Raw genomic sequence first — 19813 nt, 5'->3', positions numbered from 1 at the left:
TTCACACCAGGTCTTGGAGTTTCAGGAACGGTGTGCGAACTCACTCTACTGTGCAATCTCCCAGAAACCGGTTTGTGATTTATTGGACGTCCTTCTCCGTGTGTCAAAACTTAAAACACTGAACAGGTTGAGTTACAGGTTAAGTGATCACTTCAGTACCAGACCTCAGTGATAGAAATCTCAGCACAGCAGGAGGCCATTTGGTTCAACCCATCAATGCCAGTGTTAGCTTCATGTAGGGGCGAGCGTCCCTGCGAGTGCTCGATGGTGCCAGTGGCTGACACCCCCTACCTTCACATCCACAGAAAGAATGACCAACTTGTACCTTGTGTTAACCCAACTTTCTTCTTCATTATAGAGTAAGGAGATTGGTGGGCAGCTCCATGAAGATCTGATGAAGGTTCTGAATGAATTGTACACGGTGAGTGTGATCTCTCTCTCTCTGCAGTAACACAAACACTTCACTGCTTCCACTCACGCAGTAACTCTGTGGTTAAATGTGCCACCCAGTGTCAGACCAAAGCTCCCCAGTTCAGACCCCGTTGTGCTGAGTTCGCTGATCTCAGTGGTGCTAAGGGCAATATAGGAACAGGGGGAGGCCATTCAGCCCCTCAAGCCTGTTCCGCCATTCATTGAGATTATGGCTGATCTGTACCGTAACTCCATGTACCTACTTTGGTTCAGTAACCCTTAAGTACTCGGTTAAAATAATGGGACTAAAGGCGCTCAAGTACTCTGAACGTGATGGCTTGCATCCTAGGGTCTTAAAAGAAGTGGCCGCAGAGATAATGGATGCATTGGTTGTAATCTACCAAAATTCCCTGGATTCTGGGACGGTCCCAGCGGATTAGAAAGCCGCAAATGTAACTCCCCTATTTAAAAAAAGGAGGCAGACAGAAAGCAGGAAATTATAGACTGGTTAGCTTAACATCTGTCGTTGGGAAAATACTGGAGTCCATTATTAAGGAAGCAGTAGCAGGACATTTGGAAAAGCATAATTCAATCAAGCAGAGTCAGCCTGGTTTTATGAAAGGCAAATCATGTTTGATAAATTTACTGGAGTTCTTTGAGGATGTAACGAGCAGGGTGGATAAAGGGGGATGTGGTGTATTTTGATTTCTAGAAGGCATTTGATAAGGTGCCACATAAAAGGTTACTGCACAAGATAAAAGTTCATGGGGTTGGGGGTAATATATTAGCCTGGGTAAAGGATTGGCTAACTAACAGAGAACAGAGAGTCGGGATAAATGGGTCATTTTCCGGTTGGCAAACAGTAACTAGTAGGGTGACACAGGGATCAGTGCTGGGTCCTCAACTATTTACAATCTATATTAATGACTTGGATGAAGGGACCGAGTGTAATGGAGCCAAGTTTGCTGATGATACAAAGATGGGTGGGAAAGCAAATTGTGAGGAGGACACAAAAATCTGCAAAGGGATATAGACAGGATAAGTGAGTGGGCAAAAATTTAGCAGATGGAGTATAATGTGGGACAATGTGAGGTTATCCACTTTGGCAGAAAAAATAGAAAAGCAAATTATAATTTAAATGGAGAAAAATTGCAAAGTGCTGCAGTACAGAGGGACCCTGGGGGTCCTTGTGCATGAAACACAAAATATTAGTATGCAGGGTACAGCAAGTGATCAGGAAGGCCAATGGAATGTTGGCCTTTATTGCAAGGGGGATAGAGTATAAAAGGAGAGAAGTCCTGCTACAACTGTACAGGGTATTGGTGAGGCCACACCTGGAGTACTGCGTGCAGTTTTGGTCTCCCTATTTAAGGGGGGGATATACTTGCATTGGAGGCAGTTCAGAGAAGGTTCACTAGGTTGATTCCTGAGATGAGGGAGTTGACTTATGAGAAAAGGTTGAGCAGGTTGGGCCTGTACTCATTGGAGTTCAGAAGAATGAGAGGTGATCTTATTGAGTCATATAAGATAATGAGGGGGCGCGACAAGGTAGATGCAGAGATTCCACTCGTGGGGGAATCTAGAACTGGGGGCATCATTTTAGAATAAGGGGTCGCCCATTTAAAACTGAGATGAGGAGGAATTTCTTATTTGAGGGTTTTAAATCTATGTAATTCTCTGCCCCAGAGCACTGTGGAGGCTGGGTTATTGAATATATTTAAGGCGGAGATAGACAGATTATTGAGCGATAAGGGAATAAAGAGTTATGGGGAGTGGGCAGAGAAGTGGAGCTGAGTCCATGATCAGATCAGCCATGATCTTATTGAATGGCGGAGCAGGCTCAAGGGGCCAGATGGTCCCCTATTTCTTATTCTAATATCCTTATCCAACAAAAATCCATCCATCTCTCTTTTGAAATTTTCAATTAACCCCCAGCCTGAACAGCTTTTTGGGGGAAGAGAGTTCCAGATTCCCACCACCCTTTGTGTGAAAAAGTGCTTCCTGACATCATCCCTGAACGGCCTGGCTCTAATCGTAGGGATATGATTGACCTCTGAACCCCTGGCTCAGCAGGAGGGAGATCAGCCAGACTCTGTGCTCCTAGGCACTTCGATGGTTCTTGCTGGGAGGTGCACACACACACATAGACGTTTGGTGAGGGCAGGATTCGTTTCAGCTGTGCTCCCCTGGCGACGGGGGAATGGGATGTCATTACTCATTACAGCATAGCTATTGCGAGTTAATGTAAAATCTGCCTTACTGGGAGCTGTGTCGGGGTCTGTTTATATTGCAGCGATCGTTGTGAGACCAGCAGTTGTAGTCCGAGTTCTGGTCAGGTAGGTCACTGCTTCCATGGTGTCACTCCTCCCTGGCTGGAACTTGAACCGTCTTATCCAGAGAGAGCTCTGCGCTGACCTGAGTGTGCACAGGGGAAGAATGGTATCCCAACAGTTACAGATCTAAATGTTCAGAGAGCAGGGAGGGGAATATCCGTGCCCCGTCCCAAACATTTCAGTTGTCGGGTAGGTTCAAAAGTGCCCTGAATGTTCAGTAGGTGCCCTGGGGTTTGACACTGCGTGAGTGCTCTGGGAGTAAACCCGTCAGGGAGTCTAACTTTGCTTCACGTTGATCACTCTCTGACTCCAGATTTACACCGCAAGTTTTGAATAAATGTGGTGGAGATGGCTGCACTCGCAATGTAAGTGCACCTCAGACACTGCGAGCAATGCAGTGAGACTGACGGGGAAAGTACAGTGACAGAAGTCTGCAGGTCCCACTGCATCTTTGCCTGATGTTTGTGCAGTGCCAGGCTGCAATCTTCAATCCCATTTACACAAATTATTAACTAAATTAGCACCAGCAAAAGTCTGCTTCAGAAATAAACATTTCAAATAACTGATCAATCTTGAGCTATTTTGGACCTAATTTGGTATTTCGAGGGCAACAGGGTGGAGAGCTATAATTTTCTCTCGTGTTTGTAAAAGTCTCGTCTCCCTTGAGTGATTTACAGCACAGAAGGGGGCCATTTAAGCCCATTGTGTCCGTGCCGGCCGACAAAGAGCTACCCAGCCTAATCCCACTTTCCAGCTCTCGGTCCGTAGCCCTGTAGGTTACGGCACTTCAGGTGCACATCCAGGTACTTTTTAAATATGGTGAGGGTTTCTGCCTCGACCACCCTTTCAGGCAGTGAGTTCCAGACCCCCACCACCCTCTGGGTGAAGGAAGTTCCCCTCAAATCCCCTCTAAACCTCCCCCCAATTACTTTAAATCTATTCCCCCTGGTTGTTGACCCCTCTGCTAAGGGAAATAGGCCCATCCTATCCACTCTATCTCGGCAATTTTATATACGTCAATAAGGTCTCCCCTCAGCCTCCTCTGTTCCAACAAAAACAAACCCAGCCTATCCAATCTTTCCTCATAGCTAAAATTCTCCAGTCCAGGCAACATCCTCATAATTCTCCTCTGTACCCTCTCTAGTGCAATCACATCCTTCCTGTAATGTGGTGACTAGAACTGCTGTGGCCTAACTAATGTTTTATACAATTCTTGCTATTGAGGGAGTGCAGCAAAGGTTCACCAGACTGATTCCAGTGATGGCTGGACTGATATATGAGGAGAGACTGGATCAACTGGGCCTTTATACACTGGAGTTTAGAAGGATGAGAGGGGATCTCATAGAAACGTATAAGATTCTGACAGGACTGGACAGGTTAGATGCAGGAAGAATGTTCCCGATGTTGGGGAAGTCCAGAACCAGGGTTAAGATATGGGGTAGGCCATTTAGGACTGAGATGAGGAGAAACTTCTTCACTCAGAGTTGTTAACCTGTGGAATTCCCTACCGCAGAGAGTTGTTGATGCCAGTTCATTGGATATATTCAAGAGGGGGGTTAGATATGGCCCTTATGGCTAAAGGGATCAAGGGGTAAGGAGAGAAAGCAGGAAAGGGGTACTGAGGGAATGATCAGCCATGATCTTATTGAATGGTGGTGCAGGCTTGAAGGGCCGAATGACCTACTCCTGCACCTATTTTCTATGTTTCTATGTTTACAGTTCAAGCATAACCTCCCTGCTTTTGTATTCTATGCCTCAGCTAATAAAGGCATGTATTCCATATGCTTTCTTATCTACCTGTCCTGCTACCTTCAGGGATCTGTGGACCTGCACTCCCAGGTCCCTCTGTTCCTCTACACTTCTAGTGTCCTACCATTTAATGTGTATTCCCTTGCCTTGTTAGCCCCTCCCCAAATGCATTACCTCACACTTCTGCGAACTGAATTCCATTTGCCACTGTTCTGACCATTTCATAGATATCTTCCTGCAGCTTTCTTTATTATCAACCACACAATCGATTTTTGTATCATCTGCAAACTTCTTACTCAGACTCCCTACATTCAAGTCTAAATCTTTGATATATACCACAAAAAGCAAGGGACCCAGTACTGAGCCCTGCGGAACCCCACTGGAAACATCCTTCGCAAAAACACCCATCGACCATTACCCTCTGTTTTCACAGGAACATAAGAAATAGGAGCAGGAGTAGGCCCAACGGCCCCTCGAGCCTGCTCTGCCATTTAATACCTCATGGCTGATCCGATCATGGACTCGGGTCCACTTCCCTGCCCTCTGAGCCACCTTGATCTGGAAGGAGCTGCAGGTTGCCAGAGAATGAAGTTTCTCCCCTCCACACCTTGGGAAATATTCATTCTAACAGAGCTCAGGCACACAGCACTTGCCAACGGGAAAGGAAAAGAGGGACAGACCTTTGGAGAGCCCCAGTTTCTTGCAGTTGGTTCAGAAGCGGTGTAGGCCAAAGCCTGGGAACCAGTTTCTAATCCTGCTATGATCAGGTAGTGTGAGCAGGAAGGGGATACCTTGTGCTTCACCCACCTCAGAATACTTAGTTCTTGCTTGTTACTATAATAGAAGCCGATGTGGACGGCCAACAGGAGCCAATGCCAGGTTGTTTTGTGGAATCCATCAAGGCTTTACATCCTCCGAAGCCATTGCTGTTCAGCGTCTGAGACAGAGGAATGCGTTTGAAGTTTTAGGGACAAGGCTGTAATAGCGAGGCTCAACTCTTGAGGTGTTTTGCAGTGGCTGAGAAGTGGCGGGTGATGATGAAGATGTATGCGGGAGTCCACATCACCCTTGAGGCGAGGACTTTGAGGTTGTTTCACACGACCATGTAATTAATGTCTGCTATAGAAAGATGACTCCAGACTTGACATGAAGACGGCTATGGCGTGGATCCAGCTGTAATGCTCCATAAAGCACCTCAGAGTAACGTTGGTCTGATAACTGCAAGTGTGAGGTCGTCAGTAATGCAAGCCCCTCAGGCGGGCAATATTACGCAGGATTACAACACGAAAACAGGCCATTTGGCCCAACCGGTCCATGTTGGTATTGATCCTCCAGTGCAGATGTACTGAACCCCACGTGCCTGCCCTGTTCCTTGCTTCCTTTATTCTCTGTTCCTTCTAAACCTCTCTAACCTGTTCTTAAACGTTGCTCTGTTTCAGTCGTTAACTGTGTGACCATGCTTACCACAGCCTCTAAAGTTTGCTCTGTCCCAAATCTCTTGCATTTAATTACATAGCCATGGCCCCTTGTTCTCGACCCTCGGTATCTGCAACAGTTTGTTTCTATCGACTTTCTCCCATGCCTTCATAAATGTAAACACCAATATCAGATCAGCCCTTAATCTGATAAACAGACTCCATTGTGCTCCTCTGACACCAGACTTCTCTCTGCTCCCCACTCCCTGGCCACCGCCACCAGCCGCTCGTTCTGTCACCACACCGCTGCCCTCTGCAATTCTTTACCCAGTTCCCTCCACCTTGCTCACCTTCCCTGCTTTCAAAAACGCCTCCTCTTGGGTTGTGTCTCTGTTTTCCACTCCATTCCCCTCCCCTTTCCCCATCCCACCCTCTCCATTCCCCTCCCCAATAGTTCGAGAGAGACGAGTTGATGCTCTCCTATTAAATGGCAGTCGATGCTGTGATTATAGCCCACCATTTGCTGGCTGAGGGATGATCGACACAAAATTCTATATTAGGATTCTGACATTCTTCAGACTACCGAAGCCTCACTGGAACACCACCAGAACAAGGCCAAATACTGAATCATCTTTCCCTGCTGGGTTAGTACCTCCAGAGCTCCCTGGATAGCGGTGCCCTGTAGTATTTAAAGTTCTCTGAATAGTTCTTTTTCCGTGAACTGTTAGTTTGGGTAGGCAAGGGCTGTTGATAGCACAGAATACAGGTTGCCCAATGAATAATGGAGATGTGAGAATGCATGAATATTCTGAAGGTTTCCTTTTGGGACAATGGAACGTGTGTACAGAACTTTTGACCAGGAGATTAAATGGGTGGGTAGGGTCTGTGATAGGGGAGAGTGTCCGTGGGCTGTGGGAGGGGATTCAATGGGTGGGTAGGGTCTGTGATAGGGGAGTGTACATGGGCTGTGGGAGGGGATTCAATGGGAGGGTAGGGTCTGTGATAGGGGAGAGTGTCCGTGGGCTGTGGGAGGGGATTCAATGGGTGGGTAGGGTCTGTGATAGGGGAGTGTACATGGGCTGTGGGAGGGGATTCAATGGGAGGAAAGGCTGATGGGCTCGAAGTCCATTGAATGATAGGATGAGGAGTTATATTCAGTGAGGTCCCAGTTTCACCTGGGTTGTTGGAAAAATACCAAGTGATGAGTAAGTATGCTTGTGTTATTACAGCCTTTTCCTGAAAACTTCAAACACATTCCTTCTGCTTCTCTTTGAAAGATTTAAACACTGCAACGGCGATGGATATAAAGCCGTGATGGATTCTGCAATAACATCTGGCACTGGCTCCTGTTTGCTGCCCCACATCTGCCTCTATTGTGGGTCTGCAATCAGTCAGCCAGATTTCCGAGTCAAAATGTGTGACTATGTAAAGCGGTGCCTAGACTGCCCCCAGGTGTTAGTCTCACTTGGGCTGATCTAACCAGGGAGCCAAATAACTACTGAGGTCATTTTTCTGTTTAAAAGTTTGAGCTGGGTGTCCGAGGGTCCTGCACTGTGCCATTGTCAGTGCGGTTCCGTCCTGATTGTGTTGCTTTAATTGTTTTTTATGGGTTGACTCTTGGGAACAGAACAAGTGGAAAATTCCTGCCGCCCTCTTAACAAAACGGAAAGGGCCCCTGAGCCACAACAAGTTGTGTTGGTGCAGACGGAAACATTTTGTTTTTCTCATGTTGTGCTTCAGCTTGTCATTATTTTCCCCTTTCGATCGTCAGGCCCTGAAGCTGTGCATTGGCCCTTGGAATGTTTAAAGGCCACAAGTATTTTTTAAAGATGCTGGTATCATAACAACATAAGAAGCAGGAGTAGGCCCCACGGCCCCTCAAGCACGCTGCACCATTCAACGGCTGATCTTCGACCTCAACTCCACTTTCCCGCCTGATCCCCATATTCCTTGATTCCCCTAGAGTCCAAAAATCTATCGATATCGGCCTGGAATCTATTCAGAGACTCAGCATCCACAGCCCTCTGGGGCAGAGAATTCCAAAGATTTACAACCCTCTTGAGTGAAGAAATTCCTCCTCATCTCAGTCCTAAATGGCCGACCCCTTATCCCGAGACTGTGACCCCTGGTTCTAGACTCCCCAGCCAGGGGGGAAACATCCTCTCAGCATCTACCCTGTCAATCCCCCTCAGAATCTTATCCCTGCATTCAGTTGTTCGCTGGGCGGGGGGGGGGGTGGGTTGTGGTGGGGGCACTGCTGGCCCACTGACCATGGCTCTGACCTTTATCTTGGTGAGTGGCAGAGTTCTGCGACGGGCTCGATCTCAGCACAAGATTGTCGCCCTGCCGATTTCTGCAGCGGTATGCCTGAAATCAGAATAGTCTGGGGTCATGGGCCATCAGCATTCTCCTGCCTTCCTCACTCCCTGTAACACCCCTCCCGCCCCTTAGTAATTTCTAAATTCCCGCAGCTACGAGCTGCACTTTTTGTATTTATGATTTTTCCTCTTCCAATAACAGCACTGGAATGGTGTTTACACCCGACAGCCCATCACACCGCGCTCTCGATCTAACTCATTGGTTTTATATGTCATGAGCCGTATATTCAGGGGTTTGTCCGAGAAATCCGCTTTTTTTTTAAGCTATTGGTCAGTCTGTGCTAGCTCTCTCGTGATGAGGATCAATACATTGACACGCTGAAAGCCCTAAAGACTGATTGGGTGTGGGAAGCACAGGTTAAGGATTACCCATTGAGATGATAGAATTGACTCCATGAGTCAGAATCCTGATGAGTCACTGCAGTTGTTGAGGACTGCCTATCAAACTGAATCGAATATTTGTATGCCACAATTCCCCCCCCCAGTGTGTCACTGAGCATACCACATACACCCCCAGTGTGTGTCATTGAGCATACCACATACTCCCCAGTGTGTGTCACTGAGCGTACCACATACCCCCCCAGTGTGTCACTGAGCGTACCACATACTCCCCAGTGTGTGTCACCGAGCGTACCACATACCCCCCCAGTGTGTCACTGAGCGTACCACATACTCCCCAGTGTGTGTCACCGAGCGTACCACATACCCCCCCAGTGTGTCACTGAGCGTACCACATACTCCCCAGTGTGTGTGTCACTGAGCGTACCACATACTCCCCAGTGTGTCACTGAGTGTACCACATACTCCCCAGTGTGTCACTGAGCGTACCAGATACTCCCCAGTGTGTGTGTCACTGAGCGTACCACATACCCCCCCAGTGTGTCACTGAGCGTACCACATACCCCCCAGTGTGTGTCACTGAGTGTACCACATACTCCCCAGTGTGTCACTGAGCGTACCAGATACTCCCCAGTGTGTGTCACCGAGCGTACCACATACCCCCCCAGTGTGTCACTGAGCGTACCACATACTCCCCAGTGTGTCACTGAGCGTACCACATACTCCCCAGTGTGTCACTGAGTGTACCACATACTCCCCAGTGTGTCACTGAGCGTACCAGATACTCCCCAGTGTGTGTGTCACTGAGCGTACCACATACCCCCCCAGTGTGTCACTGAGCGTACCACATACCCCCCAGTGTGTGTCACTGAGTGTACCACATACTCCCCAGTGTGTCACTGAGCGTACCAGATACTCCCCAGTGTGTGTCACTGAGCGTACCACATACTCCCCAGTGTCTCACTGAGCGTACCACATACCCCCCAGTGTGTCACTGAGTGTACCACATACCCCCCAGTGTGTGTCACTGAGTGTACCACATACCCCCCCAGTGTGTCACTGAGCGTACCACATACTCCCCAGTGTGTCACTGAGCGTACCACATACTCCCCAGTGTCTCACTGAGCGTACCACATACTTCCCAGTGTCTCACTGAGCGTACCACATACCCCCCCAGTGTGTCACTGAGCGTATCACATACTCCCCAGTGTCTCACTGAGCGTACCACATACGCTTCTATACTCCAATAAATGGGTTTGAGTGAGCCCCATGAATTCCTTCACCCTGGCTGAGGAGATTTTCCCAGTTGGTGGCCAGGGTGGGTTGGAGTCACTGGAAGGGACTGATGATTGTAGGATCACGTGTTTAAACCGATCCGTGCACAACTCATTTGCAAGTGCTGAGTTGGCGCTGGTTTGCTGAGTCACTGGGACCATTCTTTGTGTCAGCTCCCGTTGCCCTACTCGAATCGTTCACTTACTTGCCCATTGTGCAGGTCACCACCAAGAATCCTAAAGATAAAATGGAAGGAGCTTGTATTTATATAGCACCTTTCCTGTACTCAAGATGCCCCAAAGCACTTCACAACTAAATGATTAATTTGAAATGTGGACACTTGTTGTGTAGGCAAACATGGCAGCCAATATTCACACAGCAAGATCAAATGAGATAAATGTCCAGTGGTGTTGATTAAGGGAGCCAAGAGAACGAGAGAATTCTTTGAATAGTGAAAAAAAAAGACTTACATTTTACAGCGTTTTGATACAGCCATAGAAACATAGAAACTAGGTGCAGGAGTAGGCCATTCGGCCCTTTGAGCCTGCACCACCATTCAATAAGATCAAGGCTGATCATGCAACTTCAGTACCCCACTCCTGCTTTCTCTCCATACCCCTTGATCCCTTTAGCCGTAAGGGCCACATCTAACTCCCTTTTGAATATATCTAATGAATTGGCCTCAACAACTTTCTGTGGTAGAGAATTCCACAGGTTCACAACTCTCTGAGTGAAGAAGTTTCTCCTCATCTCGGTCCTAAATGGCTTACCCCTTATCCTTAGACTGTGACCCCTGGTTCTGGACTTCCCCAATATCAGGAACATTCTTCCTGCCCAATCCTAACCTGTCCAATCCTGTCAGAATTTTATATGTTTCTATGAGATCCCCTCTCATTCTTCTAAATTCCACTGAATATAAGCCGAGTCGGTCCAGACTTTTGAAGGGTGGTCACTGTTGTAATGTAGGAAACCGTGCGACTGAATCAGGCAGAGGGGGCCTTGTTTTAACATCTCATCTGAAAGACGGAACCTCCAACAGTGCGGCACTCCCTCAGTCATGCACTGAAGCGTCAGCCTGGATTATGGGCTCCAGTCTCTGAAGTGGGGCTTGAACCCACGACCTTCTGACTCAGAGGCAAAGGTGCTGCCCACTGAGCCACAGCTGGCCCTTGTAAATAGATGAGATTAATTAGGGGGTGGTGGTTAGGCCAAGCGTGTAGATTGTAGGAAGCAGGAACAATTGGGGGAAGTAAGGCGTTTCACTGTTGTGAGGTCCTGCAAAAGGGTGGTTCAGAGCAGGAGACCCAACTCTCAGCAGTGTTGTGGGTAAATGCACTGCTGGTCTGTCACTGAGTCACGTGGACCAGGAGCGCCTGGGATTTGATTTCAGCCTGCACTGATTTAACCAGATGTGCCCTCAGGACACAGTGCTCCAGGTTAGGGAGCAGAAGCTCTGGCTAGGCCCCCCTCCCCCACCTGATTTGCTGTCCAGTGACCCCTGTTGGAAGGTGTGTGAACAGGATCTTCAGGGGAGGGGACAGGATTGGGCTCGGCTATGATGCCCCTGCAATCAAATAGTTATGTGCTGTCCCGCTGCACACATGGGGCATGGCCTTCTGGAGGACGGACCAGAGGGCTTTGGAGGGTCTGTGGAGCACAGCTGCAGCAAGGGGTCAGTCTCTGCTGGAGACAGAGGGAGAAAACTCTGTCGTTAACTGGTTAGTTAATAACTGATGACTGTAGTTTACTTAACTTTCCCTTTAAGACAAGTTTTGACATGTTATTAATGGTGTTATTCTCTAGTTAGTGGTCTCTGGAAATGGAAACGAAACTGCTCTGGTTTTCTGCACTATTACAATTATTTCATCTAATTAAAGAGATATTCCACTGAGACCCAGTTATTCAATCTCCGAAATTGTTCTACTTTCTCTCCTCGGAGAGTTAATTTCAGGTTGCCCTGATCCAGTTTCTCAAAAATAAAACAATTTACGTGACCTTTTTTCACCGTGACTCTGAGACTCCAGCTTAATATCCCTAAAACTGCTTAACATCTGGGAGTTTAATTCCCTCAGTTGCGATCTATTTACTGCAGAGTGAGTGTTGAATTCCCGACTCTGCCTATTCTAATGCAGGCATTAGCCCACTTACTTGAAATGGCTTTTAATGACGCGCTAAAATAGGTCATCCAGCTCACTCGGGATAGTTTGGGGGCAAGCTGACTGGAGTTTGATGCCCAGCAGTCCTAACCCTGTCTTCTTCAAAAAGAAAGTCTTGGATTTATATAGCGCCTTTCACGATCACCGGACGTCTCACAGTGCTTTACAGCCATTTACTTTAGGAGTGTAGTCACTGTTGTAATGTAAGAAACGCAGCAGCCAATTTGCGCACAGCAAGCTCCCACAAACAGCAATGTGATAATGACCGGATAATCTGTTTTTTTTGTTATGTTGATTTGAGGGATAAATATTGAACAGGACACCAGGGATAACTCCCCCTGCTCTTCTTCAAAATCGTGCCATGGGATCTTTTAAGAACATAAGAAATAGGAGCAGGAGTCGGCCATTCGGCCCCTCGAGCCTGCTCCGCCATTCAATAAGATCATGGCTGATCTGATCATGGACTCAGCTCCATAACCCCTTATCCCCTTATCATTTAAGAAACTGTCTATTTCTGTCTTAAATTTATTCAGTGTCCCAGCTTCCACAGCTCTCTGAGGCAGCGACTTCCACAGATTTACAACCCTCTGAGAGAAGAAATTTCTCCTCATCTCTGTTTTAAATGGGCGGCCCCTCAGTCTAAGACCATGCCCTCTAGTTCTAGTCTCCCCCATCAGTGGGAGCATCCTCTCTGCATCCACCTTGTCAAGCCCCCTCATAATCTTATACGTTTCGATAAGATCACCTCTCATTCTTCTGAATTCCAATGAGTAGAGGCCCAACCTACTCAACCTTTTCTCATAAGTCAACCCCCTCATCTCCGGAATCAACCGAGTGAACCTTCTCTGAACTGCCTCCGCAGCAAGTATATCCTTTCGTAAATATGGAAACCAAAACTGTATGCAGTATTCCAGGTGTGGCCTCACCAATACCCTGCATAGCTGTAGCAAGACTTCCCTGCTTTTATATTAACGACTTGGAAGAAGGGACTGAGTGTAACGTAGCCAAGTTTGCCGACGATACAAAGATGGGAGGAAAAGCAATGTATGAGGAGAACACACACAATCTGCAAAAGGACACAGACAGGCTCAGTGAGTGGGCAAAAATTTGGCAGATGGAGTATAATGTTGGAAAGTGTGAGGTCATGCACTTTGGCAGAAAAAATCAAAGAGCAAGTTATTATTTAAATGGAGAAAGATTGCAAAGTGCTGCAGTACAGCGGGACCTGGGGGTACTTGTGCATGAAACACAAAAGGATAGTATGCAGGTACAGCAAGTGATCAGGAAGGCCAATAAAATCTTGGCCTTTATTGCAAAGGGGATGGAGTATAAAAGCAGGGAAGGCTTGCTAGAGTTATAGGGTATTGGTGAGGCCACACCTGGAATACTGCGTGCAGTTTTGTATATTTACGAAAGGATATACTTGCTTTGGAGACAGTTCAGAGAAGGTTCACGAGGAGATGAGGGAGTTGACTTATGAGGAAAGGTTGAGTAGATTGGGCCTCTACTCATTGGAATTCAGAAGAATGAGAGGTGATCTTATCGAAACATGTAAGATTATGAGGGGGCTTGACAAGGTCGATGCAGAGAGGATGTTTCCACTGAGAAGGGAGATTAGAACTAGAGGGCATAATCCATTTAAAACTGAGATGAGGAGAAATTTTTTCTCTGAGGGTTGTAAATCTGTGGAATTCGCTGCCTCAGAGAGCTGTGGAAGCTGGGACATTGAATAAATTTAAGACAGAAATAGACAGTCTCTTAAACGATAAGGGAATAAGAGGTTATGGAGAGCGGGCAGGGAAGTGGACCTGAGTCCATGATCGGATCAGCCATGATTGTATTAAATGGCGGAGCAGGCTCGAGAGGCCGTATGGCCTACTCCTGCTCCTATTTCTTATGTTCTTGTACATCATCCCCTTTGCAATAAAGGCCAAGATTCTATTGGCCTTCCTGATCACTTGCTGTACCTGCATACTATCCTTTTGTGTTTCATGCACAAGTTCCCCCAGGTCCCACTGTACTGCGGCACTTTGCAATCTTTCTCCATTTAAATAATAACTTGCTCTTTGATTTTTTTTCTGCCAAAGTGCATGACCTCACACTTTCCGACAGTATACTCCATCTGCCAAATTTTTGCCCACTCCTTTTGCAGATTGTTTGTGTCCTCCTCACACATTGCTTTTCCTCCCATCTTTGTAGCGTCAGCAAACTTGGCCAGGTTACACTCAGTCCCTTCTTCCAAGTCGTTAATATAGATTGTAAATAGTTGGGGTCCCAGCACTGATCCCTGCGGTACCCCACTAGTTACTGGTTGCCAACCAGAAAATGAACCATTTATTCGACTCTCTGTTTTCTGTTAGTTAGCCAATCCTCTATCCATGCTAATATATTACCCCCAACCCCGTGAACTTTTATCTTGTGCAGTAACCTTTTATGTGGCATCTTGTTAAGCAAGATAAGGGCACATGAGGGTGGGGGGGTGGGGGCGGTAAGGTATTAGCATGGATAAAGGATTGGTTAACTGACAGAAAACAGAGAGTAGGGATAACCAGGTCATTTTCAGATTGGCAGGCTGTAACTAGGAGGTACCGCAAGGATTAGTGCTGGGGCCTCTTACAATCTATGATAATGACTCAGATGAAGGGACCGAGTGCAATGTATCCAAGCTTGCTGACAATACAAAGCTAGGTGGAAAAGTAAGTTGTGAGGAGGACACAAAGAGCCTGCAAAGGGATATAGACAGGCTAAGTGAGTGGGCAGTAAGGTGACAGAGTATAATGTGGGGAAATGTGAGGTTATTCACTTTGGTAGGAAGAATAGAAAAACAGAATATTTTTTACATGGTGAGAAACGATTAATTATTGGTGTTCAGAGAGATTTGGGTGTCTTGGTAAAGTGCTGATAGAGTAAGAGGAGGAAGGATGGAAGGAGGTTTGAGTGGAGCATGCATGGGCTGGTTGGGCCAAATGGCCTGTTTCTGTGTTGTATAAAATATATAATCCCTTGTTCACGCCGATAATATCCCAAAGCTATAATCAACTAGCCCGTAGTGAATGTTTCACATTTATTTTCTCTCCTGTATTCACTAATGGAGGAGATGTACTCCCAGGAACTTGAGCCAGCAAATGGAATGCCCTTTGAGATCGAGGAGCGGTAGGGCACATGTGATGCAGCGTTAAATTTTTGTGAAGCACCTTGGGACATTTTACTATATTAAAGGTGCTATATAAATGCAAGTTGTTATAAAACTCAGGAGGCTCAGAAAGTCTGCACTTTAAGGTAGTGAGCATGATGATACTATCACATGTATAGGCCGCCCGAGAACAAACATTGCACATATATAGGCCGCACAGTCCAATACAAAGACTTTGTTTTTTAAATGTGCAACCTATATCAAGTTAATCCGGCACACCGTCGGATAATGTCAATGCTAATAGTGGAAACTCCTTTAGTTCTTATCCCTCCGGTTGGGAGGTGAGGGGGTGGGGGACATCATCAGGATTTATACAATGTGTGTAGACACATGTGGTAAATCGTTTCCATATATCTGGGAGATTCTATTTAACCCGCATACACAAAGGAACTGGCAAAGTGTGATTACAGCTGGAATGAGCGCAGCTCAGGCCTCAGAACTGCCAAATGATGGCACTCTGTTGTAAGCAATAACAAAGCACGTCTGACTAAGACCATGCCAATATTTAGAGGAAGTTCTGATTTAAAGACTTAAAATGAACCCATCTTTTCAGAAAAGTAACAGAAAACTGGACCTGACATTTATCTTGTGCAATAACCTTTTATGTGGCACCTTGTCAAATGCCTTCTGCAAGTCCAAATACACCACATCCACTGGTTCCCCTTTATCCATCTTGTTCGTTACATCCTCAAAGAATTTCCGTTCATCTGAGAGTGCAGACGGGACCTCGTTTTAACGTCTCAGCAAAAAGATGGCACCTCCGACAGTGCAGCACTCCCTCAGTACTGCCCCTCCGACAGTGCAGCGCTCCCTCAATATTGCCCCTCCGACAGTAGTACTGCACTGGAGTGTCAGCCTAGATTTATGTGCTCAAGTCTCTGGAGTGGGATTTGAACCCGCAACCTTCTGACTCAGAGGCCAGAGTGCTGCCCCCTGAGCCACTCAAATTGACTGTCCCATCTGCTTGGCTTGGCTTGCTGCAGAGTGCATCACTTGACGATCTTATTTGGAGGGAGGGGAAGGATTTGATCACCCGGCAACAGAGGGTGGAGGGTACCCTGTGAAGGAGTAAAAATTGATATCTTGCCTGTTGTCCTCATCGCAGAGTGAAACAGGAAATGCACTTAGAAATATAGTTTTTACTGTGCTCGGAGGCCCACGCTCTCTGTCCAAGTACTCAAGAAGGCCACCTACTGAGGCCTGGATCAGTGGCTCGGTGCTGGGAAGCATATGTATGTTCCCAGGATGGAGGGGGCCCAGAATCCACCCCGCTCCCACCCCCAGAGCGCAGGGCCCGACTCTCTCTCACAGGGCCAAGGGCCCCGCTCCCACCCCCAGGGCCAGGGCCCAGCTCCCACCCCCAGAGCCCCGCTCCCACCCCCAGGGCCAGGGCCCCGCTCCCGCTCTCACCCCCAGGGTCGAGGGCCTCGCTCCCACCCCCAGGGCCAGGGCCCCACTCCCACCCCCAGAGCCCTGCTCCCACCCCCAGGGCCAGGGCCCAGCTCCCACCCCCAGAGCCTCGCTCCCATCCCCAGGGCCAGGGCCCCACTCCCACCCCCAGAGCCCTGCTCCCACCCCCAGGGCCAGGGCCCAGCTCCCACTCCCAGAGCCCTGCTCCCACCCCCAGGGCCCCGCTCCCACCCCCAGAGCCCTGCTCCCACCCCCAGGGCCGAGGGGCCCTGCTCACACCCCCCAGGGCCAGAGCCCCGCTCCCACCCCCAGGGCCAGGGCCCCACTCCCACCCTCAGGGCCGAGGGCTCCGCTCCCACCCCCGGGGCCGAGGGGCCCCACTGCTGCCCCCAGGGCCTGCTCCCACCCTCCCCCAGGGCCCCGCTCCCACCCCCAGAGCCCCGCTCCCACCCCCAGAGCCCACTCCCACCATGTCGGAAATCGTTGTTGTGGATTCCTGAGATGAAAGAGTTCTCATTTGAAGAAAGGTTGAACAGGTTGGGCCTACATCCATTGGAGTTTCGGAGAATGCGAGGTGATCTGATTGAAACATATACAATTCTGAGGGGGCTTGACAGGGTAGATGCAGAGAGGATGTTTCCCCTCGTGGGGAAATCTAGAACTAGGGGGCATCGTTTCAGAATAAGGGGCCACCCATTTAAAACGGAGATGAGGAGGAATTCCTTCTCTCAGAGGGTTGTAAATCTGTGGAATTCTCTGCCCCAGAGAGCTGTGGAGGCTGGGTCATTGAATATATTTAAGGCGGAGATCGACAGATTTTTGAACAATAAGGGAGTCAAGGGTTATGGGGAGCGGGCGGGAAGTGGAGTTGAGGCCAGGATCGGATCAGCCATGATCTTATTGAATGGCGGAGCAGGCTCGAGGGGCCATGTTTCTTATGTTCTTATGGATCTGGTACTGTCACAAGTTCAGGGTTGCCCATCAGTACAGAATACAGCTGCAGTCCCACAGCACCGGGCTCTGCTTTGAATGAATGTGTCTCTGGTAAAGTGCTAAAAGCTCACGTTAAAATCACCCCTTAATCATCAGCACTTTAGCAACGGCAACATTTCACATCCAGGCATCTGTCGCTAATGGCAGCTAACTGCCTCAGTGAGCAGATGTTCTTCATAATGCAGGATTCCTTTAACAAACTTGGTCAGTATTAAGCATGCATGTTAAGCACATGTAAGCACTCCCTTAGACGTGCTTAAGATGATTAAAGGATATAATAGGGTGGATAGAGAGAAACTATTCCCTCTGGCAGGGGAGTCCAGAACAAGGGGCATAACCTTGACATTAGAGCCCGGCCGTTCAGGGGTGATGGTGGGAAGCATTTCTTCACACAAAGGGCAGTGGAATCTGGAACTCTCTCCCTGGAAGCTGGGGGGTGCATGTAAAAAATATCAAAACAGCGGCGGGTAGATGTTTGTAGGGTAAGGGTATTGAGGGCTATGAAGCTAGGGCTAAGAGTAAATGGAGTTGATCGAAGTGACCTTGTTCACTTACACCCACGCCCATTTTATTTACTTGCTGAGACCAAGGTCCCACAACACACTGCAGATTATTGATTGCACAAGTCCTGATTTCACCAGCGTTACTCAACAATCCCAGTAGCACTTTTTTTTCTCCAACTTCATCAGCGATGTGCCCATCCATTCTTTCATTTTGCAGCACATGCACCTCATGTCGCACTGATTCAGAGAAGACCAACATAACACAGGCCATTCATCAAATACCTTCTCATCCCTGGGGCCTGGGACCCAACCCATTCCACAGTGTTTAAAGTATTCGGAGTCGGTCAGCTGTACAGTTCTTGTATAAAATTAAACCAGTTTCTAACCAGTGCAACAAAAAATGCCCCCAATTTGGAACATTCTGCAATTTCACTTAGAAAGTGAGCTGTTTGCTGTATCTAACCCATGCTGTACCTGCCCTGGGAGTGTTTGATGGGACATTGTAGAGGGAGCTTTACTCTGTATCTAGTCCTGTGCTGTACCTGCCCTGGGAGTGTTTGATGGGACAGTGTAGAGGGAGCTTTACTCTGTATCTAACCCCGTGCTGTACCTGCCCTGGGAGTGTTTGATGGGACATTGTAGAGGGAGCTTTACTCTGTATCTAACCCTGTGCTGTACCTGCCCTGGGAGTGTTTGATGGGACAGTGTAGAGGGAGCTTTACTCTGTATCTAACCCCCTGTACCTGTCCTGGGAGTGTTTGATGGGACAGTGTAGAGGGACCTTTACTCTGTATCTAACCCGTGCTGTACCTGCCCTGGGAGTGTTTGATGGGACAGTGTAGAGGGAGCTTTACTCTGTATCTAACCCCATGCTGTACCTGCCCTGGGAGTGTTTGATGGGACAGTGTAGAGGGAGCTTTACTCTGTATCTAACCCCATGCTGTACCTGCCCTGGGAGTGTTTGATGGGACAATGTAGAGGGTGCTTTACTCTGTATCTAACCCCATGCTGTACCTGCCCTGGGAGTGTTTGATGGGACAGTGTAGAGGGAGTTTTACTCTCTATCTAACCCCATGCTGTACCTGCCCTGGGAGTGTTTGATGGGACAGTGTAGAGGGAGCTTTACTCTGTATCTAACCCCATGCTGTACCTGCCCTGAGCGTGTTTGATGGGACAGTGTAGAGGGAGCTTTACTCTGTATCTAACCCCATGCTGTACCTGCCCTGGGAGTGTTTGATGGGACAGTGTAGAGGGAGCTTTACTCTGTATCTAACCCCATGCTGTACCTGCCCTGGGAGTGTTTGATGGGACAGTGTAGAGGGAGCTTTACTCTGTATCTAACCCCGTGCTGTACCTGCCCTGGGAGTGTTTGATGGGACAGTGTAGAGGGAGCTTTACTCTGTATCTAACCCCATGCTGTACCTGCCCTGAGCGTGTTTGATGGGACAGTGTAGAGGGAGCTTTACTCTGTATCTAACCCCGTGCTGTACCTGCCCTGGGAGTGTTTGATGGGACAGTGTAGGGGGAGCTTTACTCTGTATCTAACCCCGTGCTGTACCTGCCCTGGGAGTGTTTGATGGGACAGTGTAGAGTGAGCTTTACTTTGTATCTAACCAGTGCTGTACCTGCCCCGGGAGTGTTTGATGATAATTATAGAA

At 48.1% G+C, this 19813-nt stretch overlaps 1 protein-coding gene across 1 annotated transcript in view; it reads left to right on the top strand.

Annotated features, from left to right (window-relative positions):
* The window catches only part of srgap2 (SLIT-ROBO Rho GTPase activating protein 2), a 233121-nt gene that overhangs the window by 145774 nt on the left and 67534 nt on the right, over positions 1–19813 (top strand). Inside the window, exon 4 of the mRNA XM_070859279.1 lies at positions 359–421. Coding sequence (XP_070715380.1) covers positions 359–421 — 63 coding nt within the window. The remainder of the gene's footprint in view (positions 1–358; positions 422–19813) is intronic.

This window comes from Pristiophorus japonicus, chromosome 17 (assembly GCF_044704955.1).
Source record: "Pristiophorus japonicus isolate sPriJap1 chromosome 17, sPriJap1.hap1, whole genome shotgun sequence".
NCBI lineage: Eukaryota > Metazoa > Chordata > Chondrichthyes > Pristiophoridae > Pristiophorus > Pristiophorus japonicus.
This window is presented reverse-complemented; position numbering and strand designations above follow the sequence as displayed.